The sequence below is a fragment of the Nycticebus coucang genome, chromosome 12 (genome assembly GCF_027406575.1).
Source record: "Nycticebus coucang isolate mNycCou1 chromosome 12, mNycCou1.pri, whole genome shotgun sequence".
Taxonomy (NCBI): domain Eukaryota; kingdom Metazoa; phylum Chordata; class Mammalia; order Primates; family Lorisidae; genus Nycticebus; species Nycticebus coucang.
Window position 1 is genome coordinate 47,443,551 of NC_069791.1, and position 26,262 is coordinate 47,469,812.

General features: G+C 38.5%; 1 protein-coding gene across 4 annotated transcripts in view; it reads left to right on the forward strand.

Annotated features, from left to right (window-relative positions):
• LRP6 (LDL receptor related protein 6) overlaps nt 1-26,262 on the forward strand; it is a 197,632-nt gene that overhangs the window by 130,321 nt on the left and 41,049 nt on the right. For all 4 annotated transcript variants that reach the window (XM_053555768.1, XM_053555770.1, XM_053555772.1 and 1 more), the window contains 7 exons: nt 5,512-5,728; nt 6,526-6,815; nt 8,287-8,513; nt 10,496-10,680; nt 11,370-11,696; nt 24,797-24,999; nt 25,672-25,883. In XM_053555768.1, the coding sequence (XP_053411743.1) occupies nt 5,512-5,728; nt 6,526-6,815; nt 8,287-8,513; nt 10,496-10,680; nt 11,370-11,696; nt 24,797-24,999; nt 25,672-25,883 (1,661 nt within the window). The remainder of the gene's footprint in view (nt 1-5,511; nt 5,729-6,525; nt 6,816-8,286; nt 8,514-10,495; nt 10,681-11,369; nt 11,697-24,796; nt 25,000-25,671; nt 25,884-26,262) is intronic.

Consider the following 26,262-nt stretch of genomic DNA (forward strand, 5'->3'; position numbering starts at 1 on the left):
CCATGAATATGAGATGTTTTTTCATTTGTTACATCATCTGTGATTTCTTTCCTTACTATTTTATAGTTTTCCTTTGCTCTCTTCCTCAGACAGCCTTGCTTGTACTTTAAGCAACAGTTAACATTGATCCCCAGTTTTGTTAGGGATTGAAGTGAAGTTGAACAAAGCATTTCCAATGTATAATCCTTGATTGGCATGTTTGAAATCCAAAAAGCCCTGAATACCAAATGTTGCTTTTAATTCATTTGGTGGAAAACCTGACCTGAAGCAGTATGAGACTATTTGTGGTCTCTATTTATCCTACTTTGTGGGACTACTTACACGTACTATTGCAGAAATATTAACACGTTTGGCATTGAAGTGCTGCCTTGGACTCAAGGCAGTTAACATTTCTAAAAAACAAAATTTTTTTTTTTTTTTTTTGAGACAGAGTCTTACTATGTCGCCCTCGGTAGAGTGCCATTGCATTACAGCTCACAGCAACCTTGAACTCTTGGGCTTAATGATTGTCTTGTCTCAGCCTCCCAAGTAGTTGGAACTACAGGCACTTGCCACAGCGACTGGCTATTTTTTTGTGTTGTTGTAGTTGTTGTTTAGCAGGCCTGGGCTGGGTTCGAACCTGCCAGCTCCAGTGTATGTGGCTGGCGCCCTAACCAGTGAGTTATGGGCACCAAGCCTTTCTAAATATTTTTGAAAAAGTCTGAATTCTGAAATATAGCTGGCTCTCCCTAAGACTTTTGAACAAGGTATTTTGGGCCTCTGTTACTGTCTCACAGAAATTGAAAATATTTTTGCCAACCATAATTCTGTATTTCAAATAAGATATTTATCTTTAGCATTAACAGTATAAACACAGTGACAAAGGTAAGTGGAGGGATTCCTGAAATGCAGCTTTATTGGGTGGTATCTGCCTGGTGCTGTCATCTTGAGTTTCTTTTGTGTTCTTTCTGCTGAAGTTAAAGCATTTCTTTCAACATCAGACACATCATGTGCATCCGTGACTGCTGTGCCTTAGCACATGTTTACAATCTTTTCTGGTAATCAAGAATGCAATTCCCTTCACAGTAGCTTTAAAAAAAGAAAAATGAAATACCTAGGAATATACATTACAAAAGAGGTGAAGGACCTCTACAAAGAAAATTATGAAACCCTAAGAAAAGAAATAGCAGAAGATATTAACACATGGAAGAACATACCTTGCTCATAGCTGGGAAGAATCAACACTGTGAAAATGTCTGTAGTACCCAAAGCAATCTATAGATTCAGTACAATCCCCATTAAAATACCATCATCATACTTTCAAGATTTAGAAAAAAGAATTCTTTGTATGGAACCAGAAGAAGCCCCGTGTAGCCAAGGCAATTTTTAGTAATAAAAACAAACCAGGGGTATCACCTTACCAGACTTTCGGCCATGTACTAGAAGGTCATACTGATCAATACTGGTCATGGTATTGGCACAAAAATAGAGACATTGACTTTTGGGACTTAATAGAAACTAACCTCTTACAGCCACCTGATCTTTGATAAACCAAATAAGAACATAACACTATGGAAAAGAATCCCTATTCAGTAAATGGTGCTGGGAGAACTGGATAACCACATGAATTCTTGAAGAAAGTTTGGGGAAAACACTTGAAGATATCAGCCTGGGAAAGACTTTATGAAGAAGACTTCTGTGGCAATTGCAACAATAAAAATAAATAGGGCTTCATTAAACTGAAAAGCTTCTGTACAGCTAAGGAAACAACAGCCATAGCAAACAGACAACCTTAAGAATGGGAAAAGAAATTTGCATATTATGAATCAGACAAAAAGATATACTTGTGTATTATGAGTCAGACAAAAATTTGGTAACTATAGAGAAAAATTATCAACAAAAAAAGACCCAACAATCCCATATATCACTGGGCAAGAGAGGTGAATAGAACCTTCTCTAAAGAAGACAGACGAATGGCTAACATGAAAAAATGCTCATCATCCCCAATTATTAGAGAAATGCAAATCAAAACCACCCTGAGATACCATCTAACCCCAGCAAGAATGGCCCACATCACAAAATCTCAAAACTGTAGATGCTGGCATGGATGTGGGAGAGACGGGAACACCTTTACACTGCTGGTGGGACTGCAAACTAATACAAACTTTTTGGAAGGAAGTATAGAAAATCTTCAAAGAACTCAAATTAGATCCTGCGATCCCATTTGATCCTGCAATCCCATTACTAGGCATCTACCCAGAAGAAAAAAAAATCATTTTATCACTTTTATACATTTATAAATTTTATACATTTGCACTAGACTGTTTATCACAGCTCAATTTACAATCACCAAAATGTGGACACAGCCTAAATGCCCACCGACCCAGGAATGGATCAACAAGTTGTGGTGTATGCATGGAATACTATTCAGCCACTAAAAAGATGGAGACTTTCCATCTTTTGTATTAATCTTGATGGAGGTGGAACACATTCTTCTTAGTAAAGCATCACAAGAATGGAGAAGCAAGAATCCAATGTACTCAATTCTGGTATGAGGACAATCGATGCCAGTGCATGGTGGGAGATGGGGGAGGAGGGAGGGGAATGGGGGGATGGTCATTGTGTATGGCATACCTTTTGGGTGTGGGACACAATTATAAGAAGATTTTATCTAACAAATGCAATCAGTGTAACCTAAATCGTCGTACCCTCAATGAATCCCAAACAATAAAAAAATAAAATAAATGAATACATAAATAGAATCTTTTCTGGAGTCTGGAAAAATCTTTTTCTCTTTCTCTTGGTCAGAATCCTGATCTTCAAGATGGATTTCAGCTCTATTTCCCCAAGTTTATCTTGACTGTTTATAGGCTACAGAGGGTATATGTGTGTAATTTTAATATAAATTTAGTTTACCTCCCCAACTAGATTGCTGTCCCTAGTAAGAAGAAGTCCTGTTCTGAACTCTGAGCATCCATCTTACTTGTCATGGCAGTTTGTATTCATTACGTAATTTTATTAATGTTGTTTGATTTGGGAGGGGATAGGGTAATGGTTTGGTAGAGCAGCAGAAGTATACTCCAATCAAATTGTCAAACTATTTGCTCCTTTTTGTTTACTCTTTTAGTTACTTTATATCTCTGTAGGAAAAGCAAACAATAAAAATGGGGATAGGAAATGGGAATAAGGTTGTAGCCCTGTAGTTTTCCATTGGTTGATGCTAGTACATGGTAGGTGGTAGGAGTTGCCAGAATATAGAAAGGTCCCTGCTAGTTTTATTGTTCAGTTTAACAGTGTGTGATTGCTCTTTTATTTCCACATGTTCTTTTATATTTGTATATGTATTTTTATTTTGAAGCACTGTTTAATTTATTTAAATAACAGGTAGCTATTTACATTTAGGGATGAAAGCAGTTTAATAAAATAATTTTAAAGGGCAAGAACCAATGTTTACCAAGTACCCACTATATAGTCTAATACTGTGCTATATGTTTAGCATTATTTTATTTGACCCTTAAATAATTCAGTGAAGGCAGTGATTCTCTCCCTAATTTTACACACAAGAAATTGCTTAAGAGTACCCAAAGAATGACAAAAATTATATTAGAAATGTAAATCTGTTTCTGTTACTTTATTTGTTGATCACGAGAAAGTTTTAGAGAGAAGAACAAAGGGTAACTGCTAAATAGAAGATATGAGAGTTGTGTGAGCTAAAAAGGTCTTGGAATTTGGCTTTTGTTATTTTTTTCTCACTGTGTTTTTTTCTTTTTTTTGGAGACAGAATCTCAAGCTGTAGTCCTGGGTAGAGTGCTATGGCGTCACAGCTCACAGCAACCTCAAACTCTTGGGCTTAAATGATTCTCTTGCCTCAGCCTCCAAAGTAGCTGGGACTACAGGCATCTGCCACAATATCCAGCTTGTTTTTGGTTGTAGTTGTTATTGTTTGGCAGGCACAGGTTGGATTCAAACCCGCCAGCTCCGGTGTATGTGGCTGGCGCCCTTAGCTGCTGAGCTACAGGCACTGAGCCCTCACTGATTTTTAAGTTTCATTCTTAACCTGTTTTCCTAATTTATACTTAATCATCCATCTTTTGTTTAAGCTACTTGTTCATCACAGTGAACAAATTAAAAAGTTATAGGGTGATATAGCTGAAAGAAAAGTTGGTCAATCCTATAATATTTTTGAAGTAGAAATAGAAATATCATCTTTAAAAAGAAGTTGGTCATCCAGTTTGTGCTTTTAGATCAAAAAATAAACTTTAATAAACTTCCCAACATTTGAATCTAGGGATGATCAGCAAATTAGTGTAATGTATTAAATCTGAGATAATGCAAGCTAATTGATTTGAGATAGAACTAAAGCTAGGAATAAAATAATATCAGACATGTTTTAACATGCCATAATCTTGTAAGAAAAGTAGTATTTATAATATAGCATACTTAGCATTCTGTGTTGAGTACTCCCTAATAGGATGATTGAGGCCCCCCCCCACTTGAAATGTCATTGTTAATTATATGACATTTTAGACGGTCTCTTAACTGTGTTTTGAGCAAATTAGCTTTTAGAAATGTTATTCTGGTACCAAAAACATATACATGTGAACTGTATCTGCCCCTACCCACCAGCAAAGGGTGTTAGATGTAATGTTTTATACTAATCATTTTTTTTTTTTTTTATTGTTGGGGATTCATTGAGGGTACAGTAAGCCAGGTTACACTGATTGCAATATACTAATCATTTTTATCCATAAAGTCAGTAAGAGATATTCCAAGTAAGTCAACACTGAATGGTGCACAAGTTGCTACAATGTGAATGTCAGAATGCATTTAATAATGTTGCTATGGGTAGTTAGAAGGAGTGGGTATGTCCTAGTTTCTTGACATTTAAAATATAGAGAAGGTGTTATAAACCCCTAATACTTTGTGATTATAAGCTCAGAGGAGTGAGATTTATTGAGAGCCCTTTTAAGCTGTTTTTGTCATCGTTATTGTTGTAGGAAACAACAACAAAGGGAATGATAAGCGGAAAAAGTTCTAACAAAGAGGTCAGCTCTGTCTACAAGCCATGTGACCTTACATGAATCTAAGTTTCTATAGGCACACTCTCAGAATAAAGTAAAATAATGTTATAAAACAAAATATGTGATAAAATAATGTATGCAAAGGTGATTATAGTTTGAAAACAAGTGTAAAAACAAACTGAAACAACTGTAAAACAAAACAAACTGTGACTTGTTTTGACACAGTCATTTCACAGAAGAGTTGTATACTAATACAAAGTTGCCAGAGTTTTTAGAAGGAAGAAGAATAAGAGATTGGAGAAGAAGAGGTTAAATACAAGATTATATCGATTATTTGAAATGTACTCATTAAATCATCATGTTGTAATTTTGTGAAAGCATTGTATTAGGAATGACTAAGAAGACTCTTGGATTTTGATGCAACAGGTAGTTGGAGTTATCATTTATACATATATTTGCAGGTTAAACATACATGTTATCCTCTTCCTTCTCTTTGAATTTAAACTTGAAGGTGATGAATACTGATGGCACTGGAAGACGAGTACTAGTGGAAGATAAAATTCCTCACATATTTGGGTTTACTTTACTGGGTGACTATGTTTACTGGACTGACTGGCAGAGGCGTAGCATTGAAAGAGTTCACAAGCGAAGTGCAGAAAGGGAAATCATCATAGATCAGCTGCCTGACCTCATGGGCCTAAAGGCCACAAATGTTCATCGTATCATCGGTAAGTAGTTCCAAAATTCTCTTGGACGTGGAAACCAGGAATAAGAAAAGATAGAGATAGCCTGCAGCTTTGTGAAGCATTAGTGTCAATTGTTGATGTTGTGAGGCAGTGTAGGAATCATCTTTAACCCCTTTTTAATGAGAAGGGACTTTTAAAATGTTGGTTTAGTATTCTGGCTACACAGTTTGAATAGAAGAGTTGAATGCACAAGCATGGGCACATGCACATCTCCATCAAAATAATTCATTCCTATTGCACGAACAGTGTACCTTATTTTAAAGTTTACGGTGCAAGACATGGTGGCTCATGCCTGTAATTCTAGCACTTTTGAGAGACCCTTGCTTGAGATGATGAGTTCTAGACCTAAGGAAGAGTGAGCCTTCATCTCCACTAAAATAGAAAAATTAGCTGAGCACGGTGGTGAGGACCTGTAGTCCCAGCTACTTGGGAGGTTGAGGCAGGAGGATTGCTTGAGCCCAGGAATTTGAGGTTGCCGTGAACAACAATGATGTCACTGCATTCAAACTGGGGTGACAGCATGAGACTCTGTCTCCAAAAGTAAAATAAAATAAAGTTTACTGTGGGTATAAAAAGAAAATATTTTGCCATGCCCTTCTTTTCTGTTAGTCCATGTATTGCTTATTTGAAAAATTAGAAATTGAGACCCTGGAGTGGGTGCAGAAATAACCATAAGTCTTTGTGAACCAAATGCTTAGTAATTTAAAAGTGAAAATGTGTTGATTATGTCAATGTGTGTGTATCTTTCTGTGCCCTTTTATAATTAGTTTGTCTTTTAGGTACTAACCCCTGTGCTGATGAAAATGGGGGCTGTAGCCATCTTTGCCTCTATAGACCTCAGGGCCTTCGCTGTGCCTGCCCCATTGGCTTCGAACTCATCAGTGACATGAAGACCTGCATTGTCCCAGAGGCCTTCCTTTTATTTTCACGGAGAGCGGATATCAGACGAATTTCTTTGGAAACAAACAATAATAATGTAGCCATTCCGCTCACTGGTGTCAAAGAAGCTTCTGCTTTGGATTTTGATGTGACGGACAACCGCATTTACTGGACTGATATATCACTCAAGGTTAGCAAAAGAATTAGAGTCTTAAGAGCACTGAAAGGAGCAATTAGAATTTCTGAATCTTACACCTGCGGTGCATCTTACAGGGTATATTTGAATCTTAGTAAATGTGGAATGTAAAGGTCTTGGCAGAATAACTAAGAAAATGCCAGGAAGGCTATGTTAACTAGTGTGATGAAAATGTGTCAAACGGTCTATGAACCAAGTGTATGGTGCCCCATGATCATACTAATGTACACAGCTATGATTTAATTAAAAAAAAAATAATAAAGAATTTCTGAATCTTGTATGACCCATCTCCCTCATTGCTTAATAGGCAAAAGTCAACAAAAACCTGTAACTTTTTAAAGGAAATGAAGGGAAAGGCCCACTCAGTATTTTATTAGGTATCAATAATACAAGATGCTTTGCCTAGAGTCTCCTAAATCTGCAAGACACCATCTTTCTCCATTTTGTTTCAATGGTATTTTCTGTAATTAGTTGAGTTAATTGTATGCTTTATATAAAATGGCTTATATAGACTTGATTATTGATTTATTTTAAACAAAATTTTGGAGGCTGATTGAGATATAAAATACCAATTGTGAGTTATAGCAAATGTTTATTTTCTTTTTCATAAAATAAATATTGAAAAGCATACTGGGATAGTGAAAGAGAAGAAGCTCCTGACCAGAAAATCTGGAAGAAGAAATAATCATTCCAAGTTGTTTTGGGCTTTGTATTTCAGATAACTGTGTAAACTTTTGTCTAATATGCAAAAAATATGGAGTGATGGAGCTGAACCGAATTGGAATCTACTGGTGTTCTGTAAAATCTATTAAGTGAATAATTGGTTGACCTGCTAAGTTTTACTCCCAACTCCTCTGCATGATAGGCATCATCTCTATTTCAAGAGAAATAGTTGGGAGTTTAAAATGAGAAAAATTTATGGATACTAAGTATTAGTACTTAGGACAATACTTGACAAGAAGTAGCATCTATTATTAGTTTGAATTAGGGTAATTTTAAATTTTGCGGTATTCAAAGCTACAGTGGTAATAATGTCACAATAGTTACATCCATTCTATAAGGTATATAGTTGTTGAGATCTTCTAAATTGACACAGTGATGTGGCATATTCTCAAGCACCTTCAGAAAGCTATCAGTTAAGAGTCTTCAGGATTCTGGTCACATCTTTTCACTTGATTGCTAAAACAGTTTAAAAGAAAAATCATTCCTCTGTCTTATTTCATAGATTTTTGGTTCTTAAGAATTGAAAATTTTTTCCCTGAATAGCAAAAAACTTGAAGTTTCAGTTGCATTTATTAGAGATTGATATCAAGTATTTATATTTCTAAATTATGTCAATTTTATTTGGAATTTTATTGACACTTTTAGGTCCTCCTATGCCCAACAAAAACCAAACCAAACCTCCTTTCTGGATAGTGTTTTATACTTATGCCACATGACTTAGTTGTTGATTTTATTTCTGCAGACCATCAGCAGAGCCTTCATGAATGGCAGTGCACTAGAACACGTGGTGGAATTTGGCCTCGATTATCCAGAAGGCATGGCAGTAGACTGGCTTGGGAAGAACCTGTACTGGGCAGACACAGGAACAAATCGAATCGAGGTGTCAAAGTTGGATGGGCAGCACCGACAAGTTTTGGTGTGGAAAGACCTTGATAGCCCCAGAGCACTAGCATTGGATCCTGCTGAAGGGTAAACAGCTTTATGTCCGCATTCTTTGCAACTACTTCATACATTTTCAGGAATGTGGCCTCATTATAAATTATATTCTTCATGTCTTAAATAATGCTTATTAGGAATGCTGTAACTAAATGATAGGCTTTATTTTAAGATTTCACTGATTGAAAATGAATAAAAGCGGATTTTACTTTCATCATTATAAACATTGGGTGAAGAAAGAATAAAATGGATTAATAATAAAATGTTACAGTAATTATATACTAAATATGCATAAAGTTCATGTGCAGTTTACCAAGTTAAACTATTTTAAATTGCCCATGAACTTTATGTCTACCCTGTATATGAATAACCTTTTTTAAAAATGTTATCAATCTATATTTGCTTGCACCCCCCTCCCCAGTTATACTGGATTCCAACCTGTTACAGTAAACATACTGAAACAATGTTGTGTGCATGGTAAAGGCTTAATTTTGGAATATTTCTTAATTCAAATGGACAATTAGATCATTATTCTAAACTTGGAGTAATTTTGGCATTATAAGATAGACTAAGATAGGTTTATGTACAACAAGATTTGTTTTTTGAGGGTAGGTGATCTAACAAGAGTTAGCACATTTTTAAAAGCCAGCAGCAAAGAAATCTGAAATTTGAGTAAAAATTCCACTTTTAAAAGAAGTCAGCAGTGTGAACATATGAATTTACCGTATCCGTAATTTAAAATACTTTTCCTGAAATCACATATTGATTCCAAGATTAGCTAGTTATCTATCTAGTTAAAAGACCATATCAGAGTTACTCTGCACTGACATGGTAAGATTATGGTGATCTTTGCTCTATGGGTTAGTTGCCAGACAGATAAATTTAGTAGTTGGGACTAAGGATTCTGGTATAGGTTGTTGCTGGCAAGTGTGAAATGTCTCTCACAGTTGTTTCTCCTTGGCTCTCCTAATGCACATGACTGTCAACTGACAAGTACAAATGCAAACAAAGGCTGGACAACTTTAGTTTTCAGAAAAGCATGTTCATACATTGCAACCAAGTCAGCCATAAGCTGACGGGCTGATGAGTAAATATCTGTCCTCAGGTATTTCATGAGAGTTGGCATGTGGAGTGCTTTCCTAGTGCGAATATTCAGAGTGTCTCAAAAGCTAGCACCTTATCAGTTTAGTTGAACATTTGGCTAAGGATCAGGTTCTAGTTGTAGCTTTGCCGTGTAACTGATGGGAAGACATTAGACAGATACAGTGTGTCTTTTATGTTTTGGCCTCTGCTGTAGGGTTGCTCTATGATTAAAGTGAAAAAGCTAAAAAGGTAAAAGGAAAACAAAGTAATTATTCTACGATTTTACAGAGATCAGAGGGTAGTATTCATTGCCTCACTTGACATATTAAGGGAGAAGGTAGTATTCATTGCCTCACTTGACATATCCAGGGATGCTCCATTGGACCATATGACCAAATACATTTTTCAGACTTTGCTTTGACTTGTTAAAGGCTTGCTATTATTTTTACCTTTCATGTGCTCAGTTTGTTTTGGAGGAGAGTTGATTACAGAAGTTGAAAAGTAAGTTCAACATTTAAAAAACTCAGATTGAGAAATTGTATTCAGAAATACAAAGATGTTTTATTCAGAAGTGAACCAGATTTTGAGACTGAAGCTTTAATCCTTTGCTGTTTTCTTGAGTGTTAGGTTTTATAAATGCCACTGCTGCAATAAAGAAACCATTGGTTTGTTTCCATTTTCTAGGTTTGGATGGAACAAATTTATTGGAAAGACTAAGGAAAGCTGACTCACTTCCTTTTTGGGATATGAGAAAAAAAAGATTTAGCTGAGAGTGCCAAAATAATTGAAAGAATTATAGGCATGATTTTCTTTTACTCATTTCCTTGATTTGCCGTATATTATTTATATTTATGTGGTTCTGCTGTATGATTATGACCCTTTCTCCAGATAATCAAAATTGAAATGTTAAATATCCATTGTTTTGAATTTAGATTTATGTATTGGACTGAGTGGGGTGGAAAACCTAAGATAGACAGAGCTGCTATGGATGGAAGTGAACGTACTACATTAGTTCCAAATGTGGGGCGGGCAAACGGCCTAACTATCGATTATGCTAAAAGGAGGCTTTACTGGACAGACCTGGATACCAACTTAATAGAATCTTCAAATATGCTTGGTAAGCGTTACTACTTTTTATTCAGACAGATAGTATATTCTTTCCGTGCAAAATTCAGTGCTTGCTATTCCTCTTTGGTTAGATACTTTTAATACAACTTCATATGAATGTCTAGATCAGCAGTTCTCAACCCGTGGGTCGTGACCCACAGGAACTATATTAAAGGGCTACAGCATTAGGAAGGTTGAGAAGCACTGGTCTAGGTCCTTCCCCTGTTCTGGAATTGTATTCTGTTTCTTATTTGTAGTAGTGGTTTAGGTAGTTGCATTCATATTTCTTTGTTATGAGGAAAATGTCATTGTCATTGGGATTGTAATGAAATTTATAGCTTCCTAGATATTCCTCAAGTGACTTATTTCTATCTTTCTATAAAAGGAAGAAGGAAAAACAAACTATTGATTCTTATGTAGAGAAAATAAAATCACAATTAAAACACTGCAGGAGTTAAACTGACTCAGTGATTTATAGCAGGAATATAAGTTTGAGGCATGGGGTCAGACTGCAGATGTATTGATTTCAGAGGACTGTTTTGGTTTTAGAATTGCTTTTAAATGAATTGTTCTATTTTAAATTGCTTACAAATGTAATGCTTTATGTGTTACTTTTTTTTTTTTTTGCTAGCAAGACACTTAACATTCTCACATATTTCATCTTTCTGCTTCTCCCCGTCTATTCCCTTTCCAAAATAGGACTCAACCGTGAAGTTATAGCAGATGACTTGCCTCATCCTTTTGGCTTAACTCAGTACCAAGATTACATCTACTGGACAGACTGGAGCCGACGCAGCATTGAGCGTGCCAACAAAACCAGCGGCCAAAACCGCACCATCATACAGGGCCATTTGGATTATGTGATGGACATCCTTGTGTTTCACTCTTCTCGGCAGGCGGGATGGAATGAGTGTGCTTCCAGCAATGGGCACTGCTCCCACCTCTGCCTGGCTGTGCCAGTTGGAGGCTTTGTCTGTGGATGCCCTGCACACTACTCTCTTAATGCTGACAACAGGACCTGCAGTGGTAAGCTGCGTTTCCTGCAAAGAAGCTAGAATTAGGAGAGACAGTAGTCATTTCAAAGGGCTTTAGTTTATATGTTGTTTCTAAAGTAAAATATAGAGTTCAGAGTGGACCATTTGTTTAGTTTAAAGGGGAGGGTTAAGGGGGAGAAATTAAAGTTTTTGTTACTTACCGTTTGATGATAGCAGCTAGATGTTATAGAAGAATTAAACCTTTTACCTTTGGACATTGAATATTTAGTGCAAGCTTTGCATAGCATCAGAGAGGGCATGAAGGACAGACTTACACATGTGTGGTGTACATAATTCAGATTTATTCATCATAAACGAAAGGAAGTACAAACGATAAAGGGAATCCTAAAATATAGCCTCCTGTCCCTAGAAGTACATGTAATAAGACAAACAAAAAATTTAAATGTAGAAGAGGCTACACAGAAAAATTTAACCCAGTATAAAATAATAGCTGATAGACAAAGAGCTGGAAAGCACATTCTCTGAGCATACTGGGCAGTCGCTACTTAACTGTAACTGAGGTTGCCAGATCTTCTTATCCAGTCATGAATCTAGACTTTGAAATTCTTTTTTTTGGATGTGTATGTATATGGGGATGGAGGTGCTACAGCATCTCCTGATTTTTAAAGATTGGCAAGCATTTCACACACATACAGTGCTAAGAACAAGATGTATAACAAGAGATTACTGTCAAGAAGAAACTTGGATTATGATTTAAGTATATGTGAAGGCTCATAGACAAGTTGATGGATAGACAACTTGATGGATAGACAAGTTGAAGAGTATAGAAGAAAGTATCAGACCACTATATAGGATACTGGATATAATTAACTATCGAAACTTTATTTTGAGCTGGACATGGTGGCTCATACCTGTATTCCTAGTACTTTGAGAGGCCAAGGTGGGAGGATCACTGAAGGCCAGGGATTTGAGACCAGCCTGGGCAACATAGTGAGACTTCCATCTCTAACAACAACAAAAAAGTTAGCCAGGTATGGTGGTTTGTACCAAAGCAGGACTCTGTCTCTTTATGGAAATAAAACAAAAACAAAAAAAACTAGGTATGGTGGCTGACACTTGTAATCCCAGAATTTTGGGAGGCCAGGGTGAGAGAATCACTTGGGGCCAGGAGTTGGAGACTGGAAACACAGTGAGATTCCACCTCAACAAAACAATAAAAATATTAGGTGGGTGTGGTGGTGTGACTATAGTTCCAGCTACTCAGGATTGAGCACAGGAGGTTGAGGTTACAGTGAGCTGTGATGACACCACTTCACTCCAGCCTGAGCAACAGAGTGAGACCCTATCTATCTTTAAAACAATCAAAAAAAATTACTTTATTCTGCACCCGAGAGAACATATCAGAGATCAAATAGAAAAGGATTTTGTCTCTTCTGACACAGGCTTTAGTTGTGAAAGAGAAAGATCAAAAGCATGCACTTTAACAAGTAAGAACTTACACTTTGGGGCAGTGCCTGTGGCTCAGTGAGTAGGGCACTGGCCCCATATACCTAGGGTGGCAGGTTTGAACCTGACCCTGGCCAAACTGCAACAAAAAATAGCTGGGCATTGTGGCAGGCGCCTGTAGTGCCAGCTACTCGGGAGGCTGAGGCAAGAGAATCGCCTAAGCCCAGGAGGTGGAGGTTGCTGTGAGCTGTGACACCAAGGCACTCTATCGAACTTATACTTTGGAGTATACACACATAATTAGCTTTTTGCTTTACACAAGTAACATAAAATTTTTAAAGCCTTAGTTTTTCTCATTTGTAAAATGAGAATAATAATAGTAGCTGCCTTATAATGTTGTTGTGAAGATTTAATAGGCTACGTGACCTGATTTCTGCTGAGGAGTAACAAGAACAGGTAGGTCAGTTAGATAGTGTGATGATAGCAGGTGGGCCTGGACTGTGGTGGCTGCAGTGTGTGTGGTGATGGAGAGATTTTGAGGGATTCAAGGTATATTTTGAAGAGAGAAGAAACAAAACTTACTAATAGAGGAAGCAAAGATAACTTCTAGATTAAATGTCATAGTAGATGGACTGTTAGAGAAGAGAGATGAGGTTGGTGATATGAATTCTGGAATTGCCAGGATGTTTACTTTATGAGTAAGGTTGTCCAGGGAGATGATACAGTGTAGCAGGCAGTAAGCTTTTCAGTAAAGGGCCAGATAGTAAACATATATTCTAGGCTTTGTGCATGTATGGGTCTATGAGCACCTGCTCGGCTCTGCCCTGCTCTGTCTACTGTAGCATGAAAACAGCCACTGACAACATACTATTTTAAATGGGCATGACTGAATTCTAGTAACACTTTATTACAAAAACAAGCAGCAGGCCAGATTTGATTTATGGGCATAGTTTGCAGACTCCTGGTGGATAGAAAAGAAGGGACCTGGTAACCTTGAAACTCTAGTTGAAGAGGGAAAGTTCACAGAGGACACAGAAATGGCAGCCAGAGAGGTAAGAGGAAAAGCAGAGAAAAGAGAGGCTCAGAATACAGAGATAAGAGTGTTTCAAAAATGAACTGTGTTGAATGTTGCTGAAAAGTTGAGCAAGGTGAGGTCTAAAATAGTACTTAGGCTGGGCATGGTGGCTCACACCTATAATCCTAGCACTTTAGGAGGCTAAGGCAGGAGGACTGCTTGACCTATCCTCTACTAAAAATAGAAAAAGTTAGTTGGGTGTGGTGGTGTGTACCTGTAGTCCTAGCTACTTGGGAGACTGAGGGAGGAGGATCACTTGAGCCTAAGAGTTTGAGGTTTCCGTGAGCTAGGCTGACACCATGTTACTCTAGCCCAGGGCGACAGAGAAGACTCTGTCTCCATAAAAAGATAAATAATATCCATTGGATTTGAGGGTAAGGTGGTTATTTGTAACTCTGAAAAGAGTAATTTCAGGGAAATAATGGTGAAAGGCAGATTGGAGTAGATTAAAAAGTGAATGGAGAAAAAGGAAGAGGTGGGAGCATACATAACTCTTTCAAGAAGTTTGGCTTTGAATGGAAGGAGTAAATGGGGTAATAAGATGGAAGGAAACAAATAGGGAAAGACTTTTTAGTGTTATTATTGTTTTAGCTGTTCCTACTCATGCTTGTTGGTGTTTGAAGGTGGTGAGAAATTACAGCTGAGTGTTCTGGTGTCTCTGTTGGCTACCTTTCTGAAGTAGACCACCAGTGCTTCAGGAGGCTTCTTACGTGTTTTTAAAAATTAATGGGGTACTGTTTCATATTTCTGTAGAGACGTATTAGAATCTAAAACATAACTGCAAGAGTTTAATACAAAGTACTTAGCATGTCTTGGCACCTGTAGTGCCCAGGGCACTAGGCACGTACACCAGAGCTGGCAGGTTCAAATCCAGCCCAGGCCCGCCAAACAAAAATGACAACTACAACCAAAAAATAGCCAGGCGTTTTGGCGGGCACCTGTAGTCCCAGTTACTTGGGAGGCTGAGGCAAGAGAATTGCTTAAGCCCAAGAGTTTGAGGTTGCTGTGAGCTGTGATGCACGGCATTCTACCGAGGGCAACATAGTGAGACTCTTACCTCAAAAAAACAAAAAAGTATTTATCCTCAAAAGTTTTTTAACACCGTGTAATTTACCTTTCGACTGTTATAAAAGCTAAATCAGATCATGTTATTTTTGTGTTCACAATCTTAAAAATGACTCTTCACTTCACACAGAGTAAAAATCTAGTTCTTATAAAGGCTTCCCTGGTCCTACATAATCTATAACCCACATTTTGTACCTCCCAATTCCTTCTCTAACCTCATTTTATACTGTTTTCTCCCTTGCTTTCTGCATGGCAGCCATACTGGCCTCCTTGCTACTTTCAAATAGCTACTCTCATGTCAGGAGTGTTACACTGCTTATTTCTTTTCCCTGGAAATGTTCTCTTTACAAATACTTGCCAGGATATCCTTCACCTCCAAGTCTTTGCTTATTTGTGACTTTCACAGTGAGACTTGGGCTACATTATTTAAAACTGCCCATCATCCTTTTACACGGTCATCATTGCCACTGGGCCTTAGGTATTATTTCTTTTTCCCATTTTATAGGAAATGGTATTATTTCCTTACCACCCTTTTATATGCTTTGTAATTTATAGACTGTACGTTTATACGCTATGATTTTCTTCATTATGTTTATTGCTGACTGTCTAATGGCATGTAGACATCATGAAGGAACAATTTTTTCTCTTTTCTTTAGCAGTGTTATCTTAGATGCCTAGAATTGTGCTCAATATATGGTAGTACTCAAGAAGTTATTGTTAAATGAATAAAGAAGCAGGGCAGCATCTGGGAAAATACATGGGCCTTTCCACTCAATAGCTTTGTGACTTGAAAAAATTACTTAGCCTTTCTGAGCCTCAGTTTCCTCATCTGTAAAATGGAGATAAGTTGGGGGATTAAATAACATCTAGTTCTCATGATATGTAACATGTCGGAGGTCCTTAATAAATGTGCATTTTATTTCCTCTCAAATAATTTTATTTTCTTACTTTCAAAGTCCTGCTTACAGGGCTCTCTTTGACATCCAATGCTTTTATACTTGATTTTTTTTTTTAAAGAGATGGAGCCTCACTAGCTATGTTACCCAGACTGGACAAACTCCTGGGCTCAAGTTAGCCTTCTGTTGCAGGAAGACGAGGCGCAGTGGAGAGAAAGAGCACCCAAACACCATGTTTATAAGAGGAAGGGCTTTATTTCAGCTGGCAGAGCTTATGGCATAGAAGAATTCGAAATGGCTGCCCTCCCCAACTGGCTCGGTTTTTCCCTTTTTATCTCCAGTCAAAAAGTTCCAACTCACAGGTACCTTTCTCATTGGTCAGTTTGAATCAAACGGGAGATGCTGTTCCAGCCCCCACAAGAACGACAGGATTTCACAGATGGGGAAATTCCCAAGTTCCAGGAAGTTAAGTCTACAAATTTCCAAGAGCTGAGTCACCATAGAGAGGACCCTGCAGCAGGTCTATCCTTGTGGTCTTCTTGAGAAGAACTGTTCTCCTGGATCTCACCCTTCCTGGGTATCCTCCCTCACTTCCACCTTAGCCTCCCTGACTAGCTGGAACTACAAACATGTACCCATGCATTTGGGTACATATACCATGCCCAGCTCTAATGCTTGTTTCTTTGTTTCTTCATTAATTCTCTCACTGAGTATTTATGGAATACTGGCTACATAGGGCATTATTTCAACCAGTGGAAAATACAGCAATGAACGACATAGACATAAATCCCTGCCTCCGCAGGGCTTGCACTCTAGTAAGAAAGTTAATGAACTAAATAAACTGTATTAGGTTAAATGGTAATAAGTATTATGGAGAAATATTAAAAGTAAGAAAAGCCGATGGCTTCAGAGGTTGTAGAATTAAATAGGGTCATCAAGGGGGTTTTGGTGCAAAAGTACATTTGTATCAAGAAGTGAAAGAGGTAAAGAAATGAGCTATGTGGATAACTGGAGAAGACCTATCAAACAGAAGGGGGCAGTAAATGCAGAGGCCTTGAGGGGAACGTGTCTGACATGTTAGAGGAACACCTAGGAACAGAGTAAGAGGAACAGGAAGTCAAATTGTATAATCTTTTGTTCAGTACTGAAGTGGCCTCTCTCTATGGCACCTTTGTGCAAAATTGGGGAAAGATGTTCCCTCTGGGCAGATTTAGCCTCACAGGTGCATGGTGTAGCTAATGAAGTGTGGACCACATTTCCGTTCCCACTCAATACCTTCGGCACAGTGTGCAAATGGCATAGTCATACCTGATGGGCTTGGTCTTACTTATAGTTTATTCTTTTTTTGTGTGTGTGGTTTTTTGGCCGGGGCTGGTTGTGAACCCGCCACCTCCAGCATATGGGGCTGGCGCCCTACCCCTTTGAGCCCTATAGTTTATTCTTAACAAGAGAAATGCCTTTTGTTAAGCTACCAGTAAACTTTTGTGCCTTTCAAAAGAAAGCTGAAAAAATCCCTTTTTCTTATACTTTGTGCTCCAGCTTCTACATGTTGCTGCTTTCATAATGGGAGTTCAAGACTCAGACAACGTGATAGGACAATTCTTAAAGCACTAGACTGCAAGAAATGTGGATGTAGTGATTAGAGTTTACATAAATTAAAACAGATTTAGACTTTTTAAATGGCATATTCTGTGTCACTTTAAGCTCTGATTGACTTGTAAATGAAGCAAAACAATCAGCTTCCTGACAGCCATCAGAATGGGAAAAGATATTTTCATATTATCAATTAGACAAAAGCTTGATAACTAAACTCTACAGAGAACTCAAATTAAGTAATAAAAAAAGCCAACAATCCCTTATATCAATGGGCAAGTAAGATAAATAGAACCTTCTCTAAAGAAGACAGATGAATGGCTAACATATGAAAAAGTGCTCATTGTCACTAAGCCCTAATCAGAGAAATGTAAATCAGAGCCACCCTGAGATATCACCTAACCCCAGTGAGAATGGCCACGTATCAAAATCTCAAAGCTGCAGATGCTGGGTGGATGTGGAGAGGTGGGACTGCAAACTACTGTAACCTTTCTGGAAGGAAGTATGGAGAATCTTCAACTCAAACTGTACCTCCCATTTGATCCTGCAAGCCCATTACTGGGCATCTACCCAGAAGAAAAAAAAATCCTTTCATCATAAGGACATTTTCACTAGACTGTTTATTGCAGCTCAATTTACAATTGCTAAATTGTAGAAACAACTTAAATGCCCACCAACCCAGGAATGGATTAACAAGCTGTGGTATATGTATACCATGGAATGCTATTCAGCCACTAAAAAAGATGGAGACTTTTTAAACAGGGGGCCAGTTCACTGTCCCTCAGACCATTGGAGGGCCGGACTATAGTTTAAAAAAAAAACTATGAACAAATACCTATGCACACTGCACATACCTTATTTTGAAGTAAAAAAACAAAGCGGGAACAAATGCAATATTTAAAATGAAGAACAAGTAAAGTTAAATCCACAAACTTCTGCTTTTGGCTAATGTGATGGTCAATGTCCAGTTCCATATTTGTCACTGCTAGTCGTAACAAGTGATTCAAGTGTGCATCCGTTAGTCTAGATCTGATTGGAGATTTCAGATGTTTAGTTCTGGAAAAAGTCTGTTCACAGACGTAAGTGCTGCCAAAGATGGTTGCCATTTTGAGTGCATGGTTCCTGAGATTAGGATATGTCTCAGAGGGGAGAGATGAATAGGAAGGCTGCTTGACTTGAATGCATCTTTCAGAGTCATAATTCTGCAGTTCAGCCAGTTCCATTTGGTAAATCGTATCCACATTTTCAATGTCAATAGAAAATAGGTTACGGAAAAGCTGTATGTCCTGTTCGTGGAGATGAAGCTCTTTAAATCTAAATTGGAACTCCTTTTGCAACTTTTCCAGTGAATCCACACGTTTTATTTGGGAATGCAACCAATGGATTTTCCACTAACAGATTTTGAGTTGTGGGGAGATGGCAGAAATTTTCCTCCTTCACTTGTTTGATGAGGAGGCCTAATTTTACTTCAAATGCTTTCACATGTGATTGCATATCACAGATGAGCTTCCCCTTTCCTTGAAGTTGCACATTGAAACTGTTGAGTAGCTCTGTTACATCTGTCAGAAAGGCAAGGTACCATTTCCATTTTGCATCATTGAGCTCTGGTACTTCTTTGTTTTTTGAAAGCAGAAAAGCTATAATCTGTGGAAGTAAGTCATAGAAATGTTTCAAAACTCTCCCTTGACTCAGCCAGTGGACTTCTGTGTGGTACGGAACATGTTCATAGGCAACATTTAGCTCAGACAGAAATTCCTAAAATTGTCTGTGGTTTAGTGCATTACCTCTAATGAAGTTAACACAAGATACCACAGTTTTCATAACAGAGTCCCACTAACAGAGTCCCACTTCAGTGACTTACTACACAGCGCTTGCTGGTGGATGAGGCAGTGTGTGGGTATTGGATGAGAATAGTTATGTTTGTCCATCTCTTGGTTCATGTAAGAAATTACTCCTTTCTTAGACCCTACCATGCTAGTAGCACCATCACTTGTCACACTGGCTAGTTTTGCCTAGTCCAGCTCCAAACCATTCACAGTTTGGCAAACCTTTTCATAGATATCCTCTCCTGTAGTTGTTCCTTTGATGTTTTGCAGTGCAGCAAGCTCTTCTGTGACTTGGAAATAGTCATTTGTCCCATGAATAAAAATTAGAAGTTGTGGGCGGCGCCTGTGGCTCAGTGAGTAGGGCGCCGGCCCCATATGCCGAGGGTGGCGGGTTCAAACCCAGCCCCAGCCAAACTGCAACCAAAAAATAGCCGGGCGTTGTGGCGGGCGCCTGTAGTCCCAGCTGCTGGGGAGGCTGAGGCAAGAGAATCGCATAAGCCCAAGAGTAGAGGTTGATGTGAGCCGTGTGACGCCACAGCACTCTACCGAGGGCAGTACAGTGAAACTCTGTCTCTACAAAAAATAAAAATAAAAAAAAAAAATTAGAAGTTGTGCAGAATCACCAACATCATTACTTTCGTCGAGTGCCAAGGAAAAATCGGAAAGTTTCTTCGTGGAGTTTTGCAAATGCTGATGCAAATTGTCTCCCATTTCTTCAATCCTTCATGTAATTGAGGGTCCTGAAAGACTCACTGAACTAAATAAATTGGCCTTCTCTGGACACATCTCTTTGGCAACAGAAAGAAGGCATTCTTTAACAAATTCTCCTTCCACAAATGGTCTGCCAGTGCACGCTGTTAGCTTGGCAACTTGAAAACTAGCTCACAGTGATGAAGTATTTAGCTGTTTCTGCTTCACAAAAGTATTTTGCTGAGTAAATATATATTTCAGTTTTAATATTTTATCTTTTCTCACTTCTCCCACCAAACAATCATATTTATCTTTATGTTGAGTTTGATAGTGTCGACACAAGTTGTATTCTTTGAACACAGACACTATATTCCGGCATATCAAACACACAGCTCTTTCCTTGTACTGCATGAAAAAGTAATCATAAGTCCACTGTTCTTTGAATATCCTACACTCCGAGTCAATTTTTCTCTTTCTTGATATCATTGTTTCCTAGAGATTCCAAATTGCTGTTAGTAAAATACATATATTATATATATATATATATATACACAGCACTCCAAAAACAATATACCAGCAATAACTTTGCCCACACAGAGACATATAGACTGCACTGCCCATCAATGCAGTCTGATCAGTGCCCATCAATGCAGCCTTGCCAGTCCACATCATTTCAGCCTCGCCAGTGCCCATATGGTGGAACTCCGCGTTTACCTCAGGCTCACACTGGTGCGGTAAAGGAAGAGGCACAATTTCAGAGCTGGTTCTTCCACCACGTTTCCAGTTCACACTACCCTGTGCAAACGGCACTGAGATCTGTGAACTCGCACAGGAATCTGATCGCATGGGTGAGAAGACCCATGCGATCAGATTCCACTGCAGGAAAAAACAAGACACGTATGCCGTTTTTTTTCCGAATCTAATGTGAGTTCAGCCATACAAGCATATGCTCAGAGATCACAACAGTGTGAACCAGGGCTTACACAGCACACAATATACAACATACACAACTGAATAGCAATCAGAATATAAATGCACTTACTGTCAATTAAATTGGGTTTCCTACTCCTTGGCTGTCTGCAGAGTCAGATTAAGTTCCCATAGGGCCCTAGGCAGATTACCATTTTGGGGCCCCCATGCAATAACACTGAGCATTGACCATTTGCATTAACACTGACTGCTGACTAGTTGCAATAACACTGACCACTGACCATTTGCATTAACACTGACCATTTGCGATAACACTGACTGCTGACAATTTGCATTAATACTGAGTGCTAACAATTTGCATTAACACTGAGTGCTTAGAATTATCACTACCACTGAGCACTGACTATTTGCATTAGCACTGAGCGCTATTTGCGTTATCACTGTGATGCAACCCCCCTAGAAACAAGCCCCAACCAACTAACCAACTTAAAAAAAAAGACTCTCCTAACTTCAAAAAAAGGCTCTTCTAATTCAAAAAAAAAGGCGCCCCCATCTGCAAAAAAAAAAAAAAAGACCTCCTAACTTCAGGGAAAAAAGGCCCCCCCTTAACCTAAAAAAAAAAAAAAAAGGCCCTACTAACTGCAAAATTAAAAAAAAAAAAAAAAGACCTTCTCACTTAAAAAAAAAAATAAATTCTAACTTGTTCTTACCTCAGTCCTTAGGCAACAGCAGGCTCTGCACAGGCAACCTGGTGACTCCTCTGATTACACCAGAGACTGAGAGGAGGAGTTGAGAGATGGCGAGAAGGAGGGGAGTCAGAGAGTGGGGGGCACATTCCACACATGCGCACTGTGGGCCGGGAAGAGTGGGCTGCTAAGCAGGATGGCAAAAACACCTGGTGGGGAGAGACAGAAAGAAGGAGCAGAGTCGGAGAGTTGATGCACATTCCACATATGCGCACTGCGGCTGGGGACGAGTTGGCTGCTAAGCCAGACAGGCAGCTGTGGCAAAAACACCCAGCGGGCCTGATAAATGTCCTTGGTGGGCCGCATGTGGCCTGCGGGCCGTAGTTTGAGGACCCCTGCTTTATATCTTTTGTATTAACCTGGGTGAGAGAGGAATACATTCTTCTTAGTAAAGCATCACAAGAATAGGGAAGCAAGAATCCAGTGTACTCAATTCTGATATGAGGACTATTGATGCTTGTACATGGTGGGGATGTGGGGGAGTGCAAAGAGGGAATTAGGGAGGGGGGTGGGGGTTACAGTGTGTGACACACTGATTAGGGGTGGAACACAATTATAAGAGGAATTTTACCTAACAAATGTAAGCTGTGAAACCTGTTGTTTTTAACCCTTAATGATTCCCCAATAATAAAAATAAAAATTCAGCTTCCTTTCAGAAATATCAAGCCAATTGCTTATAATTTTTAATGTCTTTGAATAGACTCCGCCCCCCCCCACCTTGAGTCTCATTCTGTCAAGCTAGGTAGAGTTCTGTGGCATCACGGCTCACAGCAACTTCTAACTTTTGGGCTTAAGCAATTTTCTTGCCTCAGCCTCCCACACAGGTGGGATTATAGGCACCCACCACAATGCCGGGCTAGTTTTTCGAGTTTTAGTACAGACGGAGTCTCACTCTACTCAGGCTGGTCTCAAACTCCTGAGCTCTGGCCATCCCCCACCTCGGCCTCCCAGAGTACTAGGATGATAAGTGTGAGCTACCACGCCTGGTCCAAGTAGACTTTTTGAAACAAACATTTATTTGGAGCCATATTTAGCTTTATCTTAATCCACATTTCTAGAATCATAAGGTCCATACCTAATTGTGAAATCTTAATTGAAGGTTAAAACTTGACTTGGAAAAGAAAGGGTACTAGGAGACAAATATATATTTGGTTAATTGCTTTCTAGACAGTAAAATTTGGGAACTAAAACTTGGGATTGGGGGTTGAGGTTCTTTCTTCAAGGATTCATTGCATATCTTTGTACAATTGGTGTTTATTTTGGTGGAATCTTAAATTTGGAGCCTTTTTTTCTTGATTTACTAAAAAAAAAATAGTATTGCCAAAAATTCTTTCCCCCCAAAAAGGTGGTGGGATACTTTTCTATATGACACGTGTTCTTACTACTTAAGACCTGGTCTCTACTTAAATTGCTAAAAGTTGCTAAATCATTAAGTGATGGACTCCAGATAATGGAGGAAATGTCCAATAGTATCACTTAGGATACTTTGTACATCTTCCAAGTTGAGTGTGGGCTTTTAACTGATGAAATTAAATGAAGCAGAAATGCAATTTTGTGACTACCAAGTTTCTTTGTGAGTACCAATGAATTCCTTTGGGATTTAGGCCACTGTACATTTGAATGTAAGCATAAAGTATCTGAGGGACCATGAATAGCGGAGCCATGAAAATGGGCCATAGGAGGAAATAAAGCAAGAAGTCCTGGTTTGGCTATTTATGTTTTATATTCCTGAAAGGCAAAATTGAACTGGATTTAGATGATGAAGAAAATAGAGCACCAAGAAAATAGAATATAAAAATTAAAATTAAAAAAAGAAAATAGGATATGATTATGGAATATGTACATATTTTTAATGAGGGTTTATAAAATGTTGTTAGACTTTGAAGTTGACAGCAGCACTCTATAATGCGTTCTTTTCTAGGTATTCCTGTGTTAAAGAAGACTACATAGTAATCAGAGGCCTAGTCTCAGGGAAAGGGAAATACTGTCTCTGTTGCATTTTCTAATTTCATGAATTTAAGTCATCAACACCATATTTTTTAGTGAAAATATAAATGCAAGGTTCGTTGTGAGGATTAGAGATAATGAGTGTAAAGAATCTATTATTAGTTTTTTTTTTGGCAATTTTTACCTGCTCCCTCTCCATGTAGGTCATCACATACGCACAAAATAAAAGTCTGTATCTGCTGTCTGTGAGAGCTTAATTCCAAGTTTGTTACTGCTACTACTGATAGTAATAATAGGTATTTTCAATTAACATTTACATACTGTCTTACAGTTTTTAAAGTATTTTCATATATGTTGTAAAATTCTTATAGCAACTCAGTGAGAGGAACAAGATGACTATACCATTTATTTTACAGCTGAGTAAACTTTGATCCAGAGGGATTCTATGATTTAGAGAAGATTAAATAACTAGATAGTGAGAAGGCTGAGACTAAAATCAGTCTTTAAATGTCTGCCTTGACCTATGGCACCAAGCTTTCTGCCACGTACCATATATATAACAATGGGTTAAGGAGGAATAGAGTTATTCACTTGGTGGACCAGGAAAATTTTGTAAATCTTTATCAAATGTCCCAATGAAATCAAGTCTCTTGTGATATCTCTGTGGACAAGATGTTAAAAAAATAGTTTAGATAGCTATGCCACTGGGTAAATTCATGAATGGTTTGGTAACCAGGGCACTGATTAGTGTTATGCTGAAGAGAGTTTTTGAGGGCATGCCAAAGAATTCTGTCCTTAGCCTTACTTCTTCAGTATCTTATGTCTGATTTATATAAACAGACTGATCAAATCTTTGGGTGATAATATAGAGCTCTTAGAGTAATTGTATTTTACATTTGCTCTTTTCTTTCTTTAAGCTCCTACTACTTTCCTGCTCTTCAGTCAAAAGAGTGCCATCAACCGCATGGTGATTGATGAACAACAGAGCCCTGACATCATCCTTCCTATCCATAGCCTTCGGAATGTCCGGGCCATTGACTATGACCCACTGGACAAGCAACTCTATTGGATTGACTCAAGACAAAACATGATCCGAAAGGCACAAGAAGATGGCAGCCAGGTAATTCAGGGCTCAGTTTATTTATTTATTTTTGTTGTTGTTGAGAGAGAGTCCTACCCTATGCCCTGAGCAGAGTGCAGTGGCATCATAGCTCACTGCAACCTCAGACTTGGGCTGTGGGCATCCTGTTTCCTCAGCCTCCGGCAGCCGTTGGGATTGCAGGTGCTCGGTGTGGCGCCCACCTGGGTTTTTCATTTTTTTAGGAGTCGGGGGGTGGGGTCTCACTTTCACTCAGCTTAAGTCTTGAGCTCCTGAGCTTAAGCAATTCTCCCTCCTCAGCCTCCCACAGTGTTGGGATTACAGAGTCTCCGCTTCTGGGAAGCCTCAGTTTAAAATCCATTTCTTTTGACTAGTGACTAGACTGATCAACCATTCTATTTCACTTAAGTTTTGACTCTGCTTAGGTGTCCATGTGTGTGTCTGTATAAAACTAAAATTCTTGACCTAGTAGCTTTTCTTCGTCTTGGTGATCTTTTCTTTGAGTAAATAGTTGTTTGATGATGATACTGGGATGAAAATTATATTAGGATACAATATGCTGTGCTAAGGATAACTTATGCTCTTATATTGGTGATGACTTTGTCATGCCACCCTCATTCACTTATGTAGTTTTCCTTGCTCCTGTGTGTCCTGGAGTCTTAATTTTCCATGTGTGTTCTTTTCTTTCCTTAGGGCTTTACTGTGGTTGTGAGCTCAGCTCCGAATCAGAACCTAGAAATACAACCCTATGACCTCAGCATTGATATTTATAGCCGCTACATCTACTGGACTTGTGAGGCTACCAATGTCATTAATGTGACAAGATTAGATGGGAGATCAATTGGAGTGGTGCTAAAAGGTGAACAAGACAGACCTCGAGCCATTGTGGTAAACCCAGAAAAAGGGTATGTTACTAAAGCAGCATTCAGATAGCATGGCATCTGAGCCCCTCCTTAACTTTCTTTTTTACCTGTTTTTATTTACCTTTAAGTGTCCTGTGCCCCAGTGAACAACTCAATGTTCTGTCCATCCATTTGCCCCTGTATTTTCTTAAGCTTTCTTTTACCTTCTCTGATTCCACTGGCTAGAATTTCTTTCCTTGGTCACTATTGCCTAAATCCTACCCACACCTTCGGGACCATTTCAGCTGCCACATCCTTCATGAAGTTTTTCCTAATCTACCCCACCTCCTGCGGAATGTGACTTCCCTTCTCCTGAAAACTCAGCACACTGTATCTGTACCTTTCTAGTTATACTTAGTCCTTTCTAATTTGCCTTATACTA